The sequence below is a fragment of the Engystomops pustulosus genome, chromosome 4 (assembly GCF_040894005.1).
Source record: "Engystomops pustulosus chromosome 4, aEngPut4.maternal, whole genome shotgun sequence".
Classification (NCBI taxonomy): domain Eukaryota; kingdom Metazoa; phylum Chordata; class Amphibia; order Anura; family Leptodactylidae; genus Engystomops; species Engystomops pustulosus.
In genome coordinates, this window is record NC_092414.1 from 76283169 (window position 1) to 76305761 (window position 22593).

The window sequence follows — 22593 nt, forward strand, 5'->3', positions numbered from 1 at the left end:
CACAGGATTTAACTTAAAAATTGTTTTGCAAGCCATGTACTTACATGTACCAAGAAAAAGAAGGTGTACACCGGCGGACCTGAGCGGGGAGCGACACATGCAGGATATCGGGCACACAATCTTCATGAATTGCGTCAGAGTTCATCCTCATCGGACAGTCCAGATCGGGAAACCTGCAGGACCGGATAAGTAAATGTGCCCCATCGTCCTGTGTCTTGGTACTGGTCCTGTATCTTTGTAGTAAGCTTGGTTCTTGTGCTGTATGTGTGTAGTCAGCTTGGTTCCAGTGGTGTATCTATTCAGTAAAATTGGTTTTCATGCCATCCCCATTTAATATGTTTAGTTATGTTATAGTTTCTGTGCGACAAGTTTGTAATATCATTGTTCAGGAGGAGTTCCCGAAAGTGCATTGTCCGACGGCAATGCACAGTGCCACGATTCAATCCGATCAGATCTGCCGAAATTCAGCATTTTCCTCTATGTGTTTCTAAGTGCATGTCTTGCGACACAATTTTTTAGATAAATCCTGCGATTTGTCCGAATCTGTTGGATCGTCCGACTGCCCGCACCCCCGATTTGCTATTTTATAGCTACTGTACAGCACTAATTGTAGTGAGTGCCTAAGTGTGGCAATAACACACTATATACCTGCCCTCTCTGCTGCTGGCCATGCCCCCTCTGCGCCCCCTTGGCATAGCGATGGCATGAAGGGGAAAATAATCACAATTGCAATTATTTCTGGGTTTCTACATCAGTTTTCTGCCATAAAGCCCTGATAAATTTCCCTACCACATGAAAGAAGCGCTCATATGGATGGGGTACTACACCAACTGTCCTATCTAAAATAACCTTAGACAGATTGTGGAGCAAACATCCGCAAGCACAATGCAAAAAGACAGAAGCTCCAAAGAAAAATGACTAATTATTGATTCATCCGTCATGTATGTTAAAAAAATTCCTGAATAAGAGAGTTACACTTACAATTACGGTTTTCGCACACTTAGACTGACATCCAATGAAGATAAATCTCTTTCCAAAGCTGTATTTTGTGTATATACAAGCCTTATTGACACCGGGCTGAAAATAAAGATAAATAAGTTTGGGCAAAAGATAATTAGTCACGAAACTTGACTCATAATAATTTTAAATTGTTATGTCCTGGCATGTCCATGTCCTTACCAGAGGCTGCATATCTTTGTCACAGACAGGAGATAGTGTACAGTCACCACATTTGCTCTACAAAATAAAAATATATCACCTTGTAAAGTAATTTCATGTTGAATCATTTACATTGTCAAAATATGTATCTCACTGTGTAAAGAAGTTTTTATAGTGTTTGTGTATCAATTTAAAGGAGAACTGCAATACAAACTGATATATTGGGGACCCTTTCCTCCATTCCCCCTTTTGTTTCCTGATTTCTTGTCTTTACCCTTTCCCTCATCATGTTTTACCTCTACTTCTCTTCTGTTTACTGCCTCATATCCATCCTAATGCTTGTCAGATGCTACCTGTCTGTGTGATAGTCTCCCCAACTCTTCTTCCTGACCCATATCTGCCTGTAGTTTGGTAGTCCCAGTTTATTCACTGTTAGAGTGGAAAGGCCGAGAACTCATGGTCATACTCCTGTACATCCCACAATTCCACTGTGTTGCAAAACAATGTGGACCTCTAACATAAGTAAATTTGTTTAATTGTACTGAATTTTCTATACTGTAACCCAGGTTGGACTTTGACTTCTTTATTTGTTTTGTGGAACATCCAGCCGATCTCATAGGGCACGTGAGGCTATACTGTATTGTATGTATAACCATTATAGTTCTATTCACCTTTTGATGATTGTTCTTTTTTCATGTACTTATGTTATGCTTTTGCTAACAAGTTAATAAACATTGATTGAATAACAAACTGATATATTGGGGGAAATGTTACTACCTCTTTGCCACTTTGCCTTTTTAGGCATGAGGGAGTAGAAGTCACCATATTTACTATAGTCTCCACTGGAGAACCGGCAGACTCTATAAACTGGTCTGACTTGGCTGAGATCATGTATAACCTCTGAGAGCCTCTCAATATATCATGCTGTTTTCTATAGGGGTGGGAAGGGATAATAATTTCCCCCATTGTCTTTTTTCTAGTGCAGGACCTGAAGAAGTAGGTCATTGTACTTTATTTAAAAATGTTTAAAGATGATTTATACAAATATACAACTAAAGCTTAAACAAAACCTACCACCAGGATCAAGGATTGTAAACCAAGCACACTGCCATACTGATGTGTCCCCCCACCCCACCCCACCAGCATAGCTGGCTGTTCTTTACGCTTTTTATGCTCTTGTTTTTTTAAGAAAAAAAAGGCTTTAAATATTATGCAAATGAGGCTAAGGAGCTCTGGACTCAAGTTTTTTTTTGTAAAAACAAAGGCATGATAAACTAAAAGAACAGCAGATCCTATCAAAGGGGGTGCACGGTTGCATGCAAGTGTGCTTGAATTACAATCCTTGATCCAAGTGGTAGATTTAATTTAAACAGATATTGTATAAGTCATCAATATCAAATCTTGGAGGTAACTGCAGCACTTCCCCCGTTTAAGTAGCACCACTACTGGAAGTGATTCTGGCTGCATTCTCTGTATTGGTTCTGCTGCCAGAGGCTGTGGCAAACATGATTGCTGGGGGTACCTGATGTCATAATCCTCCAAATTTCATGAACAATCCAATTGAATGTAATCAGTATATGAAAATCAGGAAAACCTTTTTAATCCTCCAGTATACTGAAACATTATGCAACTTAAAAATTGGCCCTCCTAAAACAGATGTCCATTTCTTTGTATTAGCACTCTCGTTCCAAAAGATACTGAGGAATTGAAGCACAAAAGCAAAGGTTTGTATAATGTATAACAGTGGTGTAGTCTTCTACAGGACTGCTAGGAGAGACAATGAACAGGGACAGTTGTTAATCACTATACGGTTGTTTCAGGATTTACTTGACATTTGTGCAAAAACACTTCCCCAAATGACACAAACCTAATGCTTAGTATCCCTCTATCATCTGCTGTGCTGCTCATTTCCAGCTTTCCCAAGTCCAGAATCCAGAATGACGGCCTCATTTGATTGACTATTTACTATTTATTTGCTATTTAATGACAACTGTGGGTTTCTTCTCAATTCTTATATACCCAAATATATGGTTCCAGGCACTTTATATGCTTGTTAGTTCATACTAGTCATGGTAGCAGTAAGTAACTTACTTATTTTTATAGACCCACAATCCCAGAGAAAATAAATCCGTCTTGTGTCTTTTAGATGTTGTTTGAAATTTTCATGTTTACATGGCACCTGTAACCTACAACTGACATAATATTCATTCATCCATTTTATTAGTCCCAGGACAGGACAGTTGGTACAAGGTGACAATGAGCAAGTCCAGCTATACACAAGGTTCCCTTCCTTAAAAAGTAAGATGAAAGCATTCTCTAAAGAGCTCATCCGTTAAAATGTTAAGTATGTAAACAGAGACTCCATAAGTGGTGAATTTATTAATAGACAATTTGTGTATCTGGATTATATCCTTAGTCTGAGACATAACCCTAATGAGAAATACTTTATTCGAATATAAGCTAGAGCATCTTGCAATTATATCTTCAAATTGTTTTCCACAAACTGCAGAAACCCAATGCTATGGCTACTTCCAAAGATAGATGTACCACTTGTTCTGCCGTGTTATTTCTTTGAATATTGGCTACAACTCTACAGTTTATGACCCTGTTACAAAGTGGTGTAACTTGAAGCTGAGGGGCCCCAGTGCAAAGTCTGTGCCAGGCTCTGACTATAATGTATGGTTTATAGTACTAGTTTTCTCATATGAAAAAGTGACAACTTATGGACCCCCTAGACCTCTTGGGCCCGTTTGCAACAGCATCCTCTGCACCCCATCAAATTTTGGCCCATGCTGTTACACACTTCTGTATGCTGTAAAACGTTAAAGGAAACCTACCACTGCACCATGTATCTTTAGTTTAGCTTAATAAAAACAATTAACTCACATATGTAAATTAGCCCTCCGGTGCCTTCCGATTGTTAATTATTCACGCCTCCGTCGTTCTACTCGCCCTCCTTCAGGTGCCGAGAGCAGTGACGTCACCAAGCTCTCGCTACTTAGAGCACGCTGGCTGTGCAAGAGTTAGTGTCTGCGCATACGCGATAAGTGCCGAGAGCTCGGTGACTTCACACCTCTCTGCACCTGAAGGAGGGTGGGGAGAAAGACGGAGGCGTGAATAATGAACAATCGGAAGGCATCAACAGACGGCTGATGGTGTAGGGGTAGCACTGGAGGGCTAATTTACATATGTGAGCTGTTTTTTTTTTTAAGCTAAACTAAAGATCGCTGTGCTTAACCAAAGTATCTGCCTGCATTAGGATTAAATAGCCTACAGGGTGGTGTGCTCCCGTGATTTCATCATGCGAGCAGTGGTAGGTTTTCTTTCCAGTGGCAGTCCAGTTATCTCTTGGTGAACAATAAAGTAAGATCACCAAATTAGCAAATTATTGTATTGAAAGTAAAGGGTCTATAGACCTCTTACTTAGGTGGTGTGTGATGTCTAGGTTTTCTAATTGTTTTTTTTAGGCTACACAGACGGAAAAATGGTAGCACAGATATTGGCAATATAAGAAGAGCTACATACCGTAAGTTTTAGAATTGTTAAGGTCCTCTTACCAAAGAAACAGTTGTATCATTCATGTCACATCTGTTCTTCTGGATCTCCAAAACCTTCCCTAGGCCATGGATGACTCCCTTGTCTGTTCCCGCATTAGTATAGTTTACTGGTGCATCATTTACATAAAGCTGTAGCAGAAAAGGAAATGTCATTGTTATGGAAATCATTTCACAAGGCAGAATATATGCTTGTATCTCATGGGTGTTTTATTTCCTAATCCTAAATACATTTACAAAATGAAGTTATAAAAAATCATCTGTGTCTGTACCTGTCCATTATGCATAAAAAATCCAACTTGAAAAGAGGTGCCCAGCATTGTTTTCCGATGCATGCCTTCCAGCATGTCATTCTTCATCAGCTGTTGTCCAAGTATGATATGGTATTTAATTGTATCTTCATCCTGAAAAGTATTATACTAATATTATACCATATTTTTCTGACTATAAGGCTCACCGGATTATAAGGCGCACCATCCATAAATGCCTTTGTCTGTAAGTACAGTTCATATATAAGGCCCACTGGACTATAAGGCGCACCTTTGATTTCTGAAAAAAAATCAAAGGATTTTTTGTGCGTTTTATAGTCCTAAAAATACGGTAAATGGTTTATATCCAATCCTGTTACGGTTAACTGTGTGCAGCTTCTCAGACTTCACCTTCCTACAAACTAACTTAGTCCCCCATAAATAACAGGGGCTAATAATTACTATAAGCAGAGCTTAAATCTGTGTTAACTGCTTCTGTGTTTGCACAGGTAAGATCTTGCAAAGTTCTATGTAAGTAGTGTTGCCAATAGTGATGAGCAGGTTGGACAAAATTTGGGTTTGATAGGTTCGACCAAATCCTGGGAAAATTTTTGGTTCACATGACCAGGCATGACTTTGGCATGAACTTTGACATGAACAGGACCCCCGTTGAAGTTAATGGGAACCCACATTTTAACACCCAAAATGGCTGCACCATTAAGATTTCGATGGAACAGCAAACATACAGCAACAGTTGCTATACAGCAAAAGTGCCTTTCAGATTTTGATACAACTGCAAACTATGATGCTTTCCAGATTTTGATAAAAAGGCAAATTATACAACAACAGTGCCTTTCAGAATTTGCAAACTATACTGCAACAGCGTCTATCAGATTTTGATTGAATGACAAACTATACAGCAACTTCCTTTTCAGATTTTTATAGACTGAGAAAATACACACCAAGAGCGTCTTTCAGATTTTCATGCAACTGCAAACTATAATGCAAAAACACCTTTGCTGATATTGTGCATTCAATATATTGCTGGATGATGCTGTAAATGCTAATAGTATTAAGTATGGTCCTGAACTATAGCAGACTATCTTCACAGTGTCCTAAAAAGGCAATTATTTCACATTTCCACTGGTCCCTAATAACAGCAGCCTCCTATCCTTACCAAAGTGCTCTGAAAAGGGCCATCATTGTTTTTTGTGGAATCCCTGAAATCTGACTGACCCTATGAACAGCAGCAATCTCTCCCTAGCTCTGACTCCTGTGTGTAATGACATCTGTACCTGCTCCTATACTGCACATGTCCCATCTGGACAATTATAGCCATGTCCACAGAGGACCTGCCTGTTGCTGAGTAATTGGCTGCTCAGCAATCTATCAAGCAGCTTGGAGTAGTCTGAACCATGATCAGTGTTGTCTGTGTGTCTTATGAGGATGTGGGAGCGAATTAACCAAATTTGGTACAGACTCATCACCAGTTGCAGACAAGTTTCATGTGTTTTTAAAGCAAAAGAAAGAAAAGCATAATTTATATATCTAAGCCAAATATTGGAATTTAGATACACTGCTTGCTACAGGGAAAAGAAGAGCAGAAATAAAGATACAGACAAGCTGCTTTACTTGATGAAGCATATTATAAAATTTACTATTATCGCTTGCACATTTCTACAGCGAATAAATGCTTCAGACTTTTAGTTGAGTGCTTTAAAGAGGACCTTTGTTACCCCCAACAACTATAAATGTTAATATCCTTAAAGGGGTATTCCCATCTGGGCATTTAAATTTAATTCATTTCATTTGCCATATATAAACATTTCTTCAATTGGATGTTATTAAAAAAATGTTCCTGTGTGAAGAAAATTTCGAATAAATGTAGCCATGTTGTCCCTTAGAAACGAGATGGCTTCCTCGGATACGGCCACCTCACATTTTGGCATCAGTGACCAGACATGCGCTATAGGGTCCTGCCTGACCAGATGGCAGATTAATGAATCTGGATGTGAATGCCCAGACGAGAATACCCCTTTAAATAGACTCCGTTCACTAGCTCTGACCCTCAAGATATATGTCATGTGGGTGGTATGAAACAGTGTGCTCCAACCCAGCACCCCCCACCTGATATAACATATGCATAAGTAGCATATTGGATGCTGAATCTGGCACCACTGATAGCACAGGAACAGTAGGGAAATAATTCAGAATCAGTGAACAAGGCCTACTGAAGTATGCAGAGGTGGGAAAAGGTCCTGTCACAACATCTGGATACTGTATATAATATTATTTCCATGCTATGTGTATAGGTATCTGATAGTGTTTCAGAATATGTAGATAAGAGGGAATAATGTCACTCACTGTCACTTACCACAGTGGCTGGGCTTTTATTACGGATGAATGTGCTGATAGCATCATTGTGAGGTGCAAATACCGTGTACGTATCTTCAGATTCAATAAGCTTTGCCAGGCGGTATTCCTATTGAAGAGGAGATCAGAAATATTCAATATGCCTGCACAAATATTTGAAAATGAGACAATGGCCCAGATCTACTAAGCAGATTGTGCCAGCATTGTGGCGTTGCCCAGAAATACAAGTGCAAACTGGTTGTACATGTATTTATGAAGTGTCTGCTCTAGTATTGTGTTGCGGCTGCACGGTGCTTGCCGCAACACAATATTGTGCACATTCTGATGCGCATTCGCACTGGCCGCCACATTTATGTCGGAAGTCCAACAGAAATATGGCGCACACACCTTTAAAAGAGTGTACATAAAAAATCTGGTGCACTCAGTTCATGCACTTTGGGTGCATGCAGTGTACGCCACATTCAAGAAGGCCATACTCCATGGGCCAATGAGTTTATAATAAGATATTTACCAACAAAAGGTATTACTCACAATTACGTAGCCACGGAAGATGGAGTAGTCGGGCATCTGATCAAGCCTGGTCATCAAGTCTGGCAACTGGCCCGCAATGAGTGGATCAGGGGTCAAGACCTAAAAACATATTAATCATATTTAACCTCTTAAGGATGCAGCAAGTTTGTTGCTTAAGGCTCAGGATTTCAGGATTGCTGGAGCCCGTTCCTCATGAATCCTGCACTGCCTTGATATGTTTTTTGTTTATTTAGACAGATAGTTTTACCACCTAAATTATTTAGTATTTTAGTTTGTTCAATGATGCACTTATTTGACCTATAAAGTATTTGTTTTTTCCTATATGTGGCCATATAAGGGCTTTTTTTGCAGTATGTGATGCATTATTCAATTATACAATCTTGGGGTGGCTATGCCTTATCGATGCAAGTATATTAGCAGTTTGTGTGTGTGTGTGTGTGGGGGGGGGGGGTTGTAGAAAATACATAAAATATGCAATAGATTTTTGGGCAGTACACATCACCATATTTATTCCTGCGGACTCTTTTTTTTGAAAAACTGATGCAAATGTAAATAAAAACATTACATTTTCGATTACTCATTATTCTGTTAAACTTTCGTTATTTTGAAATAATATTGATTAATTTGAATTGAATAATTTTGTCCCAATCAATCAAAGGTATGTTATTTTAAATAAGTAAAGTTTGCTTTGCTTTAACAATTATTAAATATTTCAGTTTAAAGTATTAACCATGTCTTACAAAGCTGTCCACAACCTGTCCCCTCCATACAGTATATTTCTGAACGTAACTTCCAACATCCCATTGACCACTGCAGCGCAATGCGGTAACATATGTGGTGTATGGGACTAGAGATGACAGACCCAGTGTTTTGTTCAGGTCCAGGGTTTGGTCTGCATGACCTAGACTCCGGCGAACAACCAATCCGGCAAATTGACCCTACCTACCCAATCATAGCCATGGCTAGTAGCTAGGGACATCAATTTGCCAAATAGGATATTCAGTCAGCAGCTATTCAGCTATTCAACCAATCCAGCAAAATTTCTTGGTCGCGAGCCCAACCCGAACACTGTACCTGAACAGAAACATCGGGTCAGTTCATCTCTATGGGACAGATGCAAACCTTTTTAAAAAAGTTTCTTTTGGATTATGATGAACTGTGCATTTCAAGTCTTCATACTTGAATTTCAGGTGATAATAAAACATGCATTCAGAAAATGATGTCAGTGTTCATGGAATTCAACTATATATTACTATTAAAATAAAAGATTTACCTTGTCAATAAGATGAACAACTCCATTCGTAGCTAAAATATCGCTAACAACAAAGTTAGCTCCTCCAATAGTAATATTCTAAAATAACAAACAAAAATGTGTATTATTTTTAAATCTATCTATCTATCCATCTATCTATCCATCTGTGGACTACATTGCCAATAGTCTGACGGATTTGCACCCACATTTTTGTGCTGCTCTGGAATTTTCTATCTATCTATCTATCTAAAAATCCAAAAATAGGCAGCACTCCAAGGTAATTCAAAGTTCAAAGGTGAAGTTTATTCCAATGCGACGTTTTGGTGGTGGCACCCACCTTTCTCAAGAAAAGGTGAGAAAGGTGGATGCCACCACCGAAACGTCGCATTGGAATAAACTTCACCTTTGAACTTTGAATTACCTTGGAGTGCTGCCTATTTTTGGATTTTTATATAATGGTCCACGGAATCTACGGCTGTGCACTCACTACTAATTTGCTGTGCTGCTTTGGATTTTCCTTTATTATCTATCTATCTCTCTCTGTATCATTTAACTTACACAACCAAAATTGATGTGACTTGCTACTTACTCCATCTTTATTTTCAAGTTGAAGAAAATTGCGATTAAGAGAGGTGGCCAATAAATCAGATGAAGAAACGTTCTTGATATCATCATATCTATAGACACCAGCCAATATGTGATGTCTACAAAATAAAAGCATCAAAACAGTTAGATGACAAGACTGTATGGGAAGTTAAAGGGGTTTTATTATCTGGACATTCCCATTTAATTTAATTAATTGCCAGTTATTAGGGTGTGTATATATTGAATTTACCCCAATGAGTTTTTGTAGTATATGTGTATACAGTTTTTAAGTGTTTTCCTTGTATCTGGGTATGTCTTTGTTTATGCATATATGTTTGATTTATAACAAAAGTTTCATTTGTGACACATTTTCTGTTCTCGTTTGCAATAAGTAGAAGTGTGACAATAATTTCCCAGAAATGTAGCCATGTAGCCCTTTGAACGATGATAGTTGACGTTGGATACAATTTATTTGCGCAATCAGAAGTGGTCGTATGCAAGGACAACAATCTTGACCAGATTTATGGGAAATTATTAATACAGTAATTGATACAATGTCCAGGAGCCTCCCCTCATTAATGAAATGTCCAGCCCAACCTTGTCATTGATGAAATTTACAGTCAACCCCTCTGATTAATAAAATGTCCAGCCGAACCCTCTCATTAATGAAATGTCCAGCCAATCCCCCACAATAATGAAATGTCCAGCCCATCTCTCTCATTAATTAACTGTCCAGCCGACCCCCTTATTAATAAAATGTCCAGCCCAAATCTCTCATTAATGAACTGTCCAGCTGAGCCCATATCTGGTCTATGTGTTCTGCCCACGCAAAGACTATGACGTCACCAGGGGGCTACAACTCCTTGCCACATCATAGTGTGTGCATGGGCAGGGTGCAAAGATGAAAAATTTGAAAAAAGCCAAAAATTGGCCATAGTTTATACAGTTGAAATAAGGCACATGACCATCAAGTTTAACCAAGGAAGGGAAGGGATTGGATGAGGAAGAGATTTAGGGCAAACAATTCTATATAACATAACCTTCAATGTTATTTAGGTGTTATATGTGGAAAATATGGTACATATATGGCAGATGAATTTAATTAAATGTCAATGACCAGATCAAAATACTACTTTAAACACTTTGCACAAATCAAACATGTTTGTCTATTCTAAGCAAAACACATAAAAAGAAAATGCCCCAATAAAACTTTGCTTTTAAATAGCAGCATAAAAAATGTATTCCATCAATTCAAGTGCTGAAATCCATTCCCTTTATTCCCAGCAAAACTTGATGGGGCACATTTACTAAGAGTAATGCAAACTGCGCTAAATGTAGTTTGCCTGCATATAGTGCTTGGTGCGCCAGATTCAGATTCATGAACCAACTGTTTTGCGGTGTAGCTGATAAATCAGGTGCACAGTCCAACTGAGCACCGGAACGCCCCCAATTTGTGTCGCATGATGCCTAGTGCAGCTGCGCCACAAAAGCGTTGCGTGTGACACAATTGTGGTGCAGACACTTCTTAAATATCTGGGCAAGCAGTTTGCACTAGAAAGATCATGCAAAGTCCGACAGAAAACAGGTGCAAAGCCCTTAGGAAATGTGAATCCAGCCTAAAATAAACATATATATATTGTTTTTGGAAGGTAATTCTGTTTTTTTCTATATTGGATAAAGAGAGTAGTCATCTTTCTGGAACTGCTGCTCTGGTCTGTTCAGATAAATGCTTTATAACAGTCAAATTGGTTATGGGAATTGGTGTGTTCCAGATCATATATTGGGTCTGCTTTTCTAACCCTGTCTAGAGTATAGACAGTGCAAGACTGACTAGACAACGCACCCGATACAGTATACATATGTATAACACAATTCAGTCCTCACCCTTTGGATAAAGAAAATATCTACATTAACCCCCTAAATGCCACAGTCCTTTTTTTCATACTATGCGTTACCATTTTTCTGTCTTTACTTACTTTACTAATGTTTTCACATTCCCTTTCTTCATCCAGTAAGTCTTATCCCTCATCTTATCAAATGCTTGTTGAGATGGAACAAACAAGGTGACATTTGTGGATTGAGAAAGCAAGGATTTTACATCAGGATCCTGAAACAAAGTCAGATCCGGGTGAAAATATGACTTCCAACATGTTTATCTACCTATTGTTATATCTCTGTAAGTGTTGTGAAGGCAAAATGTATACTAAATGTAAATGTAAACCCAATGGTTGTTCTGGAGGTTTGGTAATATTTACAGTAGGGGCAATGTTCTGCAGATTGCTGGAAAGACTTCTAGTGAAAATCTACCCTACAAGATGAAGGCAGAATGGACATGAAGTGTGGTATATTCATACTAAACAGATTTGCTGCAGATTTGATTTTCTGTCATGAAATTTTGTGCAGAGCCTATACTGTATTTTTATAAAATCAGAGGCAAAGTTAGTACATTTTCTTACATTGAGACATTTATAAAATTCGTACGCTTCTGGAAGTGTTGCAACCACCTAAGACCAAAAACAAAAAATATGTTAGGTGGCAAAAAAGTTTTCTCCACCTGAAGTCATGAAGTTAGGAATACTTACATCTACTACACTTCCATAGCAGATCTTTCCATCGCCTTCATAGCCTTCTTTACAAACACACTCCCAGAAACCGGATTCTACTACTTGACATGTTGCCTATAGAAAAGAATTACGGAGGGCACATTTAGCATTTTTCTAACTATAATAGTAATGAGATCTGCCGAGGGCGCCAATAACTTGTCTGCTAACCTTATAAACATACACAATTGTCCTTATCAGACTCCATTTCTTATAACATACTTATATATGGACATTTAGCTGTCACGGCTTAGGGCTAGAACCAGATCACTTATAAATAGTAAATGACACCTACCAGAAAATGACACTTTTGAGTCTCTCCCAGGCAAGTGTTTACTGGCTCACACTGGATCCCGTCACCTCTGAACCCTTTTTTGCATTCACAGTCGCTCTGCATGACATGGAAAACAACATACCTCAGTCAGTAAGAATTGGCTGAATATGTGCTTTTTATCCTTTCCCCTTGTCAAATATTGGAAAAATGTGATAAAATATATATAGTCTATTATATACATATATTATTATATAATATTACATTTATAGCAGATATACACTATGTAATGAACATCAATGTAGTTAGTCACCTGACCAGGGCCAATATATATACAGTCTGCATTTGGGTGGCATCCTCCTCTGTTAGCAAGGAGACAATTATTAATTTCGGAGCAATCTCTTCCGTCGCCGGTCCACCCCGAACGACAAACACACTTGAATAGTCCTGGTCCTGTTGGAATGCACTCAGCCTGAATATCACACATAGAAAGCTTGTCAGAATTATTATTGTGTTACACAGTAATAAAATGCTACACATTAACAACATGTCAATAATGCAATGTCAATTAATCCTTAATTTTTTTGAATGAAGTGATAGATAAAAATCTTAAAGTATAGTATTATACTGTGTGCAGTAAACAATAGGCACCTATATACTTATTTGGGAGGAAGATCAACTCACGTTAACACTGCATGATGATTTGCCAGTAACCAGACAGACATTTGTTTCTCTACAGTTGATTCCGTCTCCTTCATATCCCAATTTACAAACACAACTGAAAGAAAGTCATAAATATAATTGTTACTTATTATTTAGATAGCAAGTAGTATGGAAATATTCATAATGAAACATTTAAGCAATATTGGAAATGCTGTACATTTTGACATCATCAACATTTAAAGGTTTCTGCTTGCTGGCAGCGAATGGAAGCATACTTGATGTATCCGTTAGGTAGTTGCACTGCCGGGCAAAACTACGCAGGTGGACTTCGCTGATGGCTGTGCCTTTTCACTCCCGCTCCATGCCCACATAGCTTGGAGGTAGCATAGTTGCAAGAATAATTGCAATTTTTGCATTGTGCAAGAAATTGAGATTATTTAAACGCCGGAAACGAGCATAGAAGCAGTGAAAAATCTCCCCCTAAGGCTCTATGTTCTTGTCCCAATTATGTATAATAAAAACATTTTCTCCTCCCCTCCTATCCTTCTATACTGACGCTCAATATGTCTTCTCTCATGAATTCATTTTGCTCAAGCAAGAAGTGAACCTTATGGAAGTGTGAAATTACAGTAGAAATGGAAGTCTATGAGAGTAGTGAGCAGTAGAAGAGACACACTGACAGGATTTGGAAGAAGTTTCTGTCTTCCAAATGCTTTATTCAGGCGAGTAATTATCTATATTGTCCTATATTAAGGGGGAAGCTAGATAAGAAGATTCCCCTTTACTGTCTATATGCAGTGTAGGGGAGAAACTCCTGAGAATAACAAATAGAAAATGCAGAGGGGAAACTGCTACAAATTCTGAAGTCATGTAATGGCCAAAAATAGTGTTATCCCTATACCCACTGTACTGTTAATTTATGCAATAATTGGTAAAACTTAAAGGAAATCTAACATCAAATCAAGCATGAAATACCAGGGGCACTTACTCATAGCTCCAGGCACCGTGACTGTGATCATTTTCTTATATTTTTTTTATCCATGGCCTCCTTCTTTCTAAAATGCACTTTGATTAACTTAAATTTATACTAATGAGCCAGAAGGGCTTTACCAGCGCTCCCTTGTGCTTAAGGTTCACAGGCTGTTACACTGTGTTCAGGCACATCTCCTCCTCCCCTCAGCTGCCTCGGCACTTCTGCTTGCTTTGTACGATGTAACAGTCTGTGAAGCTACAGCATGGATGGGCTCTGGCAACACTGCCCTTCTGACTCATGAGCATCATTTTAAAAGTTGATTTTAGAAGATAGGAGGCAATGGATAAAAAATAAAGGAGGATTACCACAGTCACACGGCCTGAGTAAGTGTGCCTGTTTTATCATATTTGATTATGATTTCCTTAAAAAGCTGTCAAAATCTGCGGACTGGCACAGGTAATACAAATATTTTATACCCCATTCACATGCTCCAGTTAACATATGCAGAGATCATAATGGATTGTGATGGTCGATTGTCTTTTAACACTATAGGAAGATATAATAATCTTAGCTATATCTCTATAAAAGCACATTACCACTCGGGTAAAAATAAGAAAATAATGTTACTATTCCAGTCTTTTAAATCTTGGATCCACTAGACTCTCTGCATGGCAGACACTAAATGCACAATTATAATGCTGGAGTACCTGGGTGAGCCATTGCTGTAAACGCAGTCTGCATGAGCGTGACAGAAGGTGACAAGTGGTCCACAAGGAGTAGTCTTCCTATCACAGAACTGTCCGGTATATCCAGGCTTACACGATCCAGGCAGGCAGCTACCATCACTGTCTATATGGTTATTGCATTTTCCATGGACACAACCACATTCTAAGACCAAAAAATATCACATTTGTTTTTGGATCCCCCTGTTCATATCATATCCAATAAACATTTATTGTCAAATTGAACATTATTTAGATGATTAATTCAAGAACTCTTCAAGAATACAAAGCAACAATGTAAAAACACAAATTTAGTCCAAAAAATCTAATCTAGTAGTAATCTTGGAATTGTATGATAAATTGTACAATCTGTGATTGTATTTCTAAGCTGTCCAACCACTTGTCACCAGAACAGGGGTTCTGTTCCCCTGGCTAGGAGACTCCTGCTTCTACAAGGAGTTGAATGGAATAGTGATACAGCATGCACCGTGACACAAAAGCAAAGTCTATGACAAAGTAGGTATTGTACAGTGTACTCCACCATCTATTTCAATCTGATTTGGAATAAATGATTCTCATCTAATCCTTTATTTAACTCCCTTTAGGGTATTGCTTGTGGCTTGGGCGAATATTGGATACAGAATTCAATAATTTGAATTAATCCCAGCTATGTAATTTATATAGCGTAATTTATCCTTGATTGATTTAATTGGCATACCTGCATACCTATAATACAGTTCATTAACATGATATTACCCATTTATGCACAAGTCTTTAATCAGCATTAATACATTAGCCTTAAAAATGAATGAACAGTTATCATGGAGCACATACTTTTGTCACATCGAGGGCCATAATTGTCTGTATCCATACAACGCTGGCAAGTGGAACCAGAAAATGCCAAATCACAGATGCATGTCCCATTCCCTGTCATTCCATCTACACACTGAAACATGGGAAAAATGAAGAAAGATCTTTTAACTGCTGAAACAAAATATCCATGTAATTGACCATACAGCATACACTGTACAAAAGCTAATAAAATTGCCTCAACACAGTACAACACAAAAAAACTAAGACTAAGACTAAGGAGGTCGTTTATCTTTAGTCAGGACGTTTGTCTGTGTCTTTTTTTGGTTATTCCAGGTTTTGGACTTGTTTGTTTTATCTTAGATATTTAAGACAGTTTGGTCTGAGGGGATTTTGTGACTTTTTATTCATAAGTTGCAAGCTCTTCTGCAATCCTTTCTAAAGTTTTTCCTATGAATGATCTGGTCTGGAGTTAATTTGTGACTTTTTGACCACAAGCTGCGCCAAACTTTGCACCAATTTTATATGTCCACATTGATTTTAAAGATACATCAGGTGGAACACTGAATAATTCCTGAGCGTCTCATTTTTCTAGGCGAGCAAAAAAGTTGCAAATTTTGACCCAAGTGTGCAAATATGCCAAAAAAGTCGCAAATATAAGAGAAAAGCCTAAGATAAATGACCCCCTAAATGTCCAAAACAATGAAATTATCAAAAATATTGAATTCATCATATTACAGGAACGCAATCCATAAACAATAATAAAGGGACATCCACCACAAGACAAACAATGACACAATATTGATACAACCAATAGAGTATCTACACACATAACCAAAAAAATGCCATGCTATAATAGACATTACATTTATCATTTATAATGTGAACTGTAAAAAAGTTTTCATGGGTTATCCTATAAAATTGCAGAATTCACATAAACATAAGACATACAGTGCATGTACCTCTCCATTTCCAGAGCACGGGTTAGTGAAGCCACCAGGACAAGGTCTGCATTCAGGGCCATAAAATCCTTTGCAACATTTGGGAACCTGCAAATTAATTCCATACAAAGTTACACCGGGTCCAAGATATACTTTCAACGTATTAGGGAGGGTTACTATAGTGGCCTGCGTTCAGTTGACGTAAAAATCAGCACATTGGAGCTTATTTACTAAGGGTCACGGATCGCACTTTCGTAGGACTGTTTGCCGTTTGGGATTTGACAGGCATTTGCGCTTGGATTGTGTCGCACACAATCTGATTTTGTCGCAGCTGCGCTGGCTTTCAGGCGACTGCATTTGGGGGGCATGCAATTGGACGATCCGACTGATTCGGACTGAGCGCAGGATTTAAGTTTCAAATTGTGTCGCAAGACAATGCACTTGCATGTACCAGGAAGAAGAAGGTGAAATCCGGCGGACCTAAAAGGGGAAGTGACACATGCAGGATATCGTCCGCAAGATCTCAGTGAATTGTTGGACAATGCACTTTTGGTGAACTCCGCAGACCGAGTAAGTAAATGTGCCTCATTGGGGGTCATTTACTAAGGGCCCGATTCGCGGTTTCCCGACGTGCTACCCGAATATTTCCGATTTGCGCCGATTGTACCTTAATTGCACCGGGATTTTGGCGCACGCGATCGGATTGTGGCGCATCGGCGCCGGCATGCACGCGGCGGAAATCGGGGGGCGTGGCCGAACGAAAACCCGACGTATTCGGAAAAACCGCCGCATTTAAGAACGGAAAATGTGTCGCTCGGGTTGCGCTTACCTTCACTCAGCCCGAGCCGGTGAACTCCAGCGCATTCAGATGCTTTTCAGCGCAGCAGCGCCACCTGGTGGACGGCGGAGGAACTACCTTATTAAATCCCGACCGGACGCGAATCCAGCGCAGAGAACGCGCCGCTGGATCGCGAATGGACCGGGTAAGTAAATCTGCCCTATTGGGGCAGATTTACTTACCCGGCCCATTCGCGATCCAGCGGCGCGTTCTCTGCACAGGATTCGGGTCCGGCCGGGATTTATGAAGGTAGTTCCTCCGCCGTCCACCAGGTGGCGCTGCTGCGCTGAAAATCATCTAAACGCGCCGGAATGCACCACCTCGGACCAGGTGAAGGTAAGCGCTTCCCAAGCGACACTTTTTCGGTTTTTAAATGCGGCGGTTTTTCCGAATACGTCGGGTTTTTGTTCGGGCACGCCCCCCGATTTCCGTCGCGCGCATGCCGGCGCCGATGCGCCACAATCCGATCGCGTGCGCCACAATCCCGGGGCAATTCAGGTACAATCGGCGCAAATCGGAAATATTCGGGTAACACGTCGGGAAACCGCGAATCGGGCCCTTAGTAAATGACCCCTATTGTGTGGCTTCTACTTTTAGATCTAACTACTTTGAGTCAATTGGAAGGGAAGAGGTGGCTGCATGGAAAGGTGATTTGGTTTTACAGTTGAGTGGCCTAAATGAGCGTTTGTTCCTCATCCTCCCCAAGGCCCCACAAATCAAAAGAATAAGGGTCCTGTCTCCCTAAAGAACGGGGAGGCAGGAACAGAGAAAAACAGACTTACCTGCACTGTGACATTGCAGTATCTTGAGCACCCATCCACAGAAACCACCCACCAATCACTGCTCATAACAGGTTTTTGGTAAGGACACTTGTGTCTAAAGAGAGACTAAAAGAAAAGGAGACATTTTGCATCTGTTCCCAATTTCTAGAATTTGCAGGATTTTGATAATGATAATAATATGATCTTACTGTTTCTTCACTTCCTGGGGGACATCTACTGAAGAGGACCATTCTACAGGAAACACATGTGCCCTTTTGTAAAAAACACCAAAGTACAGTCAATTTTAATAAATACAGCATGTGATAGTTCACATGATTTTCCCCACAATCTTTATTATTCACACTAGTCCACATATCATTAATATCATTCATTTCTTGGCCACTATGACAAAATTTTCTTTAGGTTTGTCTTATACTATGCCCGGAAAGTGGTGATGATGACCTGGAAGGACCAGGATCCCTCTCCATTAAAAAGATGGATACTACTTATTAACAGTGTCATTCCCCACTACCGGTCCCTGTATGTCAACAGGAAGTGTCCCCAGAAGTTTGATCGCATCTGTCCACGTGTCAATAGTTGTGTCGTAACAAGACGTCTGGCTACATTATTTGCTGTCACTTATTGCGCAATATCCCTTAGTTAATATTGGAACGCTCTAAGATCCTGACTGTTACCATAGATGTTATTTAATAATTCTGCATTGTGGGGAAGAAAGTATGTAACAGACAATCTTGTTTTTTGGTTTTGTTTATTGTAATTGTTAAAATTTTTTAAAAAATTGCAAAAATAAATACTTAAAAAAAAAATATATAATTCATTTCTAAGCCACTCACGGGTTGTATCTCGTGCTTAGTCTCATCACATCTGTGTGGCAGAATGGGCAATATAGAGGGTGGAATGAGAACACCATCCAGGGTATAAATACGACCGTTCTTTGCTGCGACATCAGCTTCTTCAACCTCTTCACCGTTCACCAATATTTGTCCCTTTAAAAAAAGCATTCATGTGCATTGACCAATACGCTAAGGCATTTCTTAACCTCATTGAATTATCTGTAAATTGAAGAGTTTTAGAAAATTAAGAACTACAGCTTTTTCCTGGATTTCCTTCACTGGACAGTTGGATTATGCTGCTCTAACAGCCACCATTTTTTAATTTGAACCCCATAACATATTACAGGTAAGTAGCACTTCACTAATACCTACATTGCTGGTTGTTTGGAACTGGATTAACTGGTTTGCCATACTCATGATCTGAGTAGAGGATATAATGTTTGCAACATCCAGCTGTCGAAACAAAATCAAGTGTTACTGACCACTAAAAAAAACATAAGTATATGATAATAGTAATATACCATATATACTCGAGTATAAGCCTAGTTTTTCAGCACAAAAAAATTTGCTGAAAACCCAAACTCGGCTTATACTCGAGTAAAAAATGTAGGTTTTACCAGGTTTTTGTGGTAAAATTAGGGGCCTCGGCTTATACTTGGGTCAGCTTACACTCGAGTATATACGGTATATAAAATTATAATTAAAATTTATATGTAGTATTAATATGTCATATAACCCTGATCACATAACCAGAAGTACAGCTCTGCTCCATAAACTGGACTTTATGTATTGTACACCAAACATAACTTGAGAATGCTGTAGCTACACTGATGCAGAAACATATCTTGTTTAATCCCTGAATTGAGTGGTTTTGATGGAGAAACTATTATAAAATTATGATAATGATGTTCTGTTGTTCCTGTGGCTGGCTCGGAGCTTCTCCTCTTACCCTAGTTATGCCCTGCTCCAGAGAGTGATATAATCACTGTGTTGTCCCAGACAGGCAGAAATAATTAATTGCTGCACCATCCCCCAGCTGCTGTGTATGAGTCATCCAGCTTGGGTGGATTAGTCCTGTCTGGACAGTTCAAGAAGCTCCATGTAATGGGTTTATGAATAGCAGTCTGTGTGCAACCCAGCTTTAGCAAGCTTCTGAATTTTATAATTGTTTTTGATAAAAAAAAAACACTCAGATCAGGGTGTAAACAAGATATGTTTCTTTATCAGTGTAGCTACAGCATTCTCGAAGGTATGTTTGGTTCACAATACATATAAACAAATGGTAGGTTTCTTTTAACAAGTGTAATTTACCTCAGCAGACGGAACAATGTGGTACCTCAACAGCTCCAGAAGTTTCCTTGAGCCCTGTATATATAAACACAATGTAAGCTATAAAAAACCCATACTAATCTCTACCTTTTTTGTAAGGTAACAATGCATATAAGCAATTATCTTAATTATATCAATTTAACCAGTGACAAAGATGTCTTATGACTTTACATAGTAACAACAACTGACTTTACATAGTAACAACAACTTACTAGGACAGGGGAGTGTAACCTGCAATCTGGAAACCAGTTGTCAGTGATGCAATTCTGTGCACCCATAGCCATCAAGAGATAGCCTGTATCCCAATAGTTATATAAAGAGATGCACTAGCTCTGTGGATCCTGGAAGTGGTACAATCATATATTGTGGTCCTGTTGTTTACCTCTCTGGATAACAGGTAGTCCAATGTTCCATTTTCCATTTCAGACAGTGCAGCATTATTGGGTACAAAGATTGTATATGGTCCATCTTTTTCTAGGTCAGGCCCAAGGTTAGATTTCTGTTAGACATAACACACAAATGACTGTGATGTTAAGAAATTGTGATATTCTAAAACCACTGTTGGAATCCAAATAAAAAAATATATACAAGGTATAACATACCTCCAGCAGAGACCTGAAACGATTGTATCTCCCATTATCTTGTAAAATTTCCATGATAGTCTCCTAAAAATTAACACATTTTTGACACAATTCGAAAATAGTATTCACTGAAAGCTCAATTCCTAGACATCACAAGTTCAAACAGCAAATTGACCCCTACTTAATATATTTGTAAGAGTTAAGTGTATATTTGAGAACAAAATGATCATTTTGAGTGTATATATTTCAAATATTTCATATATTTCTTTATCAGCAGTCATCATAATTGTGCAGCGAGAAACAGGTTGATAACAATGAGGTTTAGATGTTCTTTGGAGATAAATCACCTAAGATCTTGGGGTGGGGAGTTCTGGTTTCTCTTATCCATTTGGTGCATAAATCCCCTCCCTCCATCTGTACAAGGTTAGCACACAAGGATAATCGATCCATGGGGAATGAATCCATGAATCATGGGGAGGAGGTGAGATTTAGGGGAGTCAGCAGTAAAATTGAGCACATTGTAACCTACACTATAGAACCACTCTCCTTGATGTGTGTCCTAGACCATAAAAATCGGAGAGTTATCATGTAACTCTGATAAAGATCTGTGATAACTTACTTTAGTGTTGCTTTCCAGAGTTGGTTCCACAAAGTCCATTGCTTTGTCTATGATATGTAGGATTCCGTTGGAGGCAATGATATTTTTCTGTAAAATTTTCCCTCTCTTCTTACTTCCACGAATCCTTATTTTCAACTCATTATCCTAGAGAGTAAAGTAAATTGTAAAGTTCTTTGATACAGTAAAGAACATGTATTTTCATAATTTGCCTTGATTTCATTTTCTAAAAATCTCCAAAACTTCAAATCAGGTTTCTAATTTCTTCATCATGTTGTGAACAATCTTTTATGACTGAAATAGAGCATAAAAATAATCTCACCGTGTCACCAGTTATAATTTCTCCAGATTTTCCAGTCAGGGTATAGATCAAATCTGTGCTGTTAAAATCTTCTGCATTTATCTGCCCAGCAATCATATGAAGCTTAATAAAGTACAGAACATTTTCCTTATTCGACTTAAGATTCTTTACCTGGAATAGAGAAGAAATTGCTTAATGACAAAGAACAGAATCATATCTGGCAAAACAATAGCTTGTTATAAAGTTATTATATTTGTTAGAGAAATATTCTTTCGAGTTATTATTAAAACTTGCATTATTTGTGGACATACCAGTGACCCTTTTCTGCATTATGAAAATTTCCTTTTAAAGCTTTTAAATTGATGATCAATCTTTGGGACGAGTCTTCAATTTTAGAATGGTGAGGTCTGACATTTCGCATATCCCACCAATCAGCTGAGGGAAGAGGTCAATCAGAAGCGTAACTAGAAGCTGATGGGCCCCAGTGCAAAGTCAGGCCCGACTATAATGTATGGTTTATAGTAATAGTCTTCTCATATGGGAAATTGAGACCATAAGGGCCCCCTAAACCTCTTAAGCCCAGGTGCGATCGCAACCTCTGCACCCCCTAAAGTTACGTCCCTGAGGTCAAT

At 38.8% G+C, this 22593-nt stretch overlaps 1 protein-coding gene across 1 annotated transcript in view; it reads right to left on the bottom strand.

Moving 5' to 3' along the window:
• STAB2 (stabilin 2) overlaps positions 1 to 22593 on the bottom strand; it is an 81560-nt gene that overhangs the window by 38600 nt on the left and 20367 nt on the right. Inside the window, exons 13-38 of the mRNA XM_072146374.1 lie at positions 21983 to 22132; positions 21664 to 21807; positions 21066 to 21128; positions 20846 to 20962; positions 20446 to 20499; positions 19507 to 19587; positions 19135 to 19287; positions 18490 to 18552; positions 18302 to 18406; positions 16703 to 16789; positions 15765 to 15876; positions 14916 to 15096; positions 13257 to 13350; positions 12886 to 13044; positions 12597 to 12692; positions 12284 to 12379; positions 12158 to 12205; positions 11678 to 11808; positions 9706 to 9820; positions 9138 to 9215; positions 7865 to 7963; positions 7335 to 7442; positions 4985 to 5116; positions 4716 to 4844; positions 1180 to 1236; positions 982 to 1077 (exon numbers count right to left, since the gene is read on the bottom strand). Coding sequence (XP_072002475.1) covers positions 982 to 1077; positions 1180 to 1236; positions 4716 to 4844; positions 4985 to 5116; positions 7335 to 7442; positions 7865 to 7963; positions 9138 to 9215; positions 9706 to 9820; positions 11678 to 11808; positions 12158 to 12205; positions 12284 to 12379; positions 12597 to 12692; positions 12886 to 13044; positions 13257 to 13350; positions 14916 to 15096; positions 15765 to 15876; positions 16703 to 16789; positions 18302 to 18406; positions 18490 to 18552; positions 19135 to 19287; positions 19507 to 19587; positions 20446 to 20499; positions 20846 to 20962; positions 21066 to 21128; positions 21664 to 21807; positions 21983 to 22132 — 2748 coding nt within the window. The remainder of the gene's footprint in view (positions 1 to 981; positions 1078 to 1179; positions 1237 to 4715; positions 4845 to 4984; positions 5117 to 7334; positions 7443 to 7864; positions 7964 to 9137; positions 9216 to 9705; positions 9821 to 11677; positions 11809 to 12157; positions 12206 to 12283; positions 12380 to 12596; positions 12693 to 12885; positions 13045 to 13256; positions 13351 to 14915; positions 15097 to 15764; positions 15877 to 16702; positions 16790 to 18301; positions 18407 to 18489; positions 18553 to 19134; positions 19288 to 19506; positions 19588 to 20445; positions 20500 to 20845; positions 20963 to 21065; positions 21129 to 21663; positions 21808 to 21982; positions 22133 to 22593) is intronic.